Below are 2,464 nucleotides of genomic sequence, written 5' to 3'. Positions count from 1 at the left end.
CTAAGCATATCTGTGCAATTAGCAACTAGAATAAAATTTTGCCCAGACTTTTTTTTCTCTATTTCATCACTTTCATCATCGAACATGACAGGCACCAACACAAACTCTGCATCAAAGAGGTAACTGATTTAGCTCCTTTAGGATTTCTAACCAGACCCATTAAATGTCACCACCAGTTATCCTAACCAAGTGTTTTGTTGCAGATTGGCAGTTGTTACGGGGGCCAATAAGGGGATTGGATTGGAGATATGTCGCCAGTTAGCCTCCAACGGTGTAGCAGTGGTTTTGACAGCCAGAGATGAGAACAGAGGTGTTGAAGCTGTTGAGAAGCTCAAAGGGTCTGGACTATCTGATGTGGTTTTTCATCAACTGGAAGTGACGGACCCTGCTAGTATCGCTTCCCTTGCTCTCTTCATCAAAACCCAGTTTGGAAAGCTTGATATCTTGGTAACTTTGGAGTTCCATATTTTAATCTGTGTCGTTATAGAGAATTCCATCAAAATCTAGTTGCAGAAAATCCTGGCATCTTGATTAGATTGATTAAATGATTTAAGCTGAAATTTGTTGTAGGTGAACAACGCAGGTGTCAATGGAGCCATATTTGATGATGCTGGTCTCGCAGCAATAATGGCAGTGGGTGATTCTGTAAGACTCTTCAGAATAACTTTTTTAATCTTAATAGGAAAGGATTAAAACTTACGCTGAAATTCTTCTACTCATGTAGCAAGAAGTTAGGGCAGCTAAATTTAAGCAACTGGCAAGGCAAACTTGTGAGACGGGCCTGGAATGTCTACAAGTGAACTACTATGGCACCAAAAAAGTGACTGAAGCACTTCTTCCTCTCCTTCAGTTATCGGATTCGCCAAGAATTGTGAATGTTTCTTCTTCTCAAGGGAAGCTACAGGTACTGGTATCGAACCTGATCTTGTAAAGATGTTGGTAGATATACCTTAGAACTTGCTCCATCTGGGTTTGAGGATTGGTGAAACAAATCTTTTGATTTGTGGATGGAAAAGCTCTTAATATGAAAATAAGAAGGAAAAAAAAAAAACCTTTGCCTTTTCGCTCAATCATTTGAATTCCATTTTCTTTAACTTGTGATGTAGTTTAGTTCAAGTAGTTTTTGTTTGTGAATTGATAAAATAGGATATAGATCACTCTGCTACATGGAGTGGTGTTGTGCTCATCTGAAAATTGATAGATGGGAAGTTACTCAAAAGAAGCAAAGAGGCTGTATGTCAAATTGGGTGGCTTATTTCAATCATATGCCTGTCATGTATGAGTTATTTCTCTTGTTTTTCAATTCTCGTTATTCAGCTCTTTTGCTTCAAACAGAATAGGACTTCCTATGGCAGTTCGATTAGTTGGTAAAGTATGTAGATCTTATGCTACGGAATCTCGGTCTGCAACCCATTCCATGATTTGGATTTCCCACTTCCAGTGTTTTGCAGGGATTGGAGTCCTTTCAACTATGAGCTTGAAACCTTGACTTACCATTAATTTGTAATGATCTTCACATTGGACTGTCTCCTTTCAACTATGAGCTTGAAACCTTGACTAACCATTAATTTGTAATGATCTTCACATTAGACTGTGTACTATCTATTAATACCTTTTACATGAATCTGGATTACCAATGGCCAAGACTGATCCAACGCTACTACCTGAAATTTTGACCATTTGCACTTGCAAGGAATTTGAGTTGTGACCCCTTCAGTCTTGGGGTTGGCTTCACAGTTCTATTCTGCCATTTAAGCACTATTCAAAAAGGACAACCCGATAATATGAGTTGATATGGACATTTATCCTTGTTAGTTTAGTTGACACCAATTTCTTTAATTCTATTGTTGCAGAGAATCTCACACACCTGGGTTAAAGAAGTGCTAAGTGATATAGATGGTCTCACAGAAGAGAGAGTGGATGAGGCACTGACCAAGTATCTAAAGGATTTCAGGGAGGGTTTAATAGATACTCAAGGCTGGCCTGCCTATAGTATATCCAAAGCAGCTTTGAATACCTACACAAGGATTCTATCAAAAAAGTTGCCCAAATTCCGGATAAATTGTGTTGGCCCGGGTTTTGTTAAGACTGACCTTAACTGCAACACAGGAGAATTTACTGTTGAAGAAGGTGCAGCAGGTCCTGTAAAGTTGGCTTTGTTGACTGATGATGGCCCTTCTGGGCTATTCTTTTATCAGAAGGAAGTGTCTTCTTTCTGATTGAATATTGTTCAGGATAATTTTTTTTTTTCTTTTCTTTTTTTCCTGGTTGGGGGAATAGGATGAAGATCATCTTCTTTTGGTTGAATGATGTTCTAGACCATCTTCCTGGGAGAGAATAAAGATGGAATTGCCTTGTCTCGATACATAGTTCTTTGCTTCTATGTATTATCTCTCTAATGATGAAAAAATATTGGCACTGAAGAATCAAATAATTTTGATTTGATTTTGTTATTAAATTCTTA

The 2,464-nt window shown here is 38.1% G+C and overlaps 1 protein-coding gene across 1 annotated transcript; it reads left to right on the top strand.

Moving 5' to 3' along the window:
* Window positions 1–2,464, top strand: LOC122065587 (salutaridine reductase-like). Its single transcript, XM_042629406.1, has 5 exons — window positions 1–119; window positions 204–447; window positions 571–645; window positions 725–904; window positions 1,854–2,464. The coding sequence occupies exons 1-5, from the start codon at window positions 85–87 to the stop codon at window positions 2,217–2,219; spliced, it is 900 nt and encodes a 299-aa protein (XP_042485340.1). The 5' UTR covers window positions 1–84; the 3' UTR covers window positions 2,220–2,464.

This window comes from Macadamia integrifolia, unplaced genomic scaffold, assembly GCF_013358625.1.
Source record: "Macadamia integrifolia cultivar HAES 741 unplaced genomic scaffold, SCU_Mint_v3 scaffold2055, whole genome shotgun sequence".
Classification (NCBI taxonomy): domain Eukaryota; kingdom Viridiplantae; phylum Streptophyta; class Magnoliopsida; order Proteales; family Proteaceae; genus Macadamia; species Macadamia integrifolia.
This window is presented reverse-complemented; position numbering and strand designations above follow the sequence as displayed.

Coding starts and splice junctions, on each gene's coding strand:
- LOC122065587 (XM_042629406.1), top strand. CDS start 85: ATGACAGGCACCAACACAAACTCTGCATCAAAGAG. Junction 448..570: donor TTGGAAAGCTTGATATCTTG/GTAACTTTGGAG, acceptor AATTTGTTGTAG/GTGAACAACGCAGGTGTCAA. Junction 646..724: donor TAATGGCAGTGGGTGATTCT/GTAAGACTCTTC, acceptor CTACTCATGTAG/CAAGAAGTTAGGGCAGCTAA.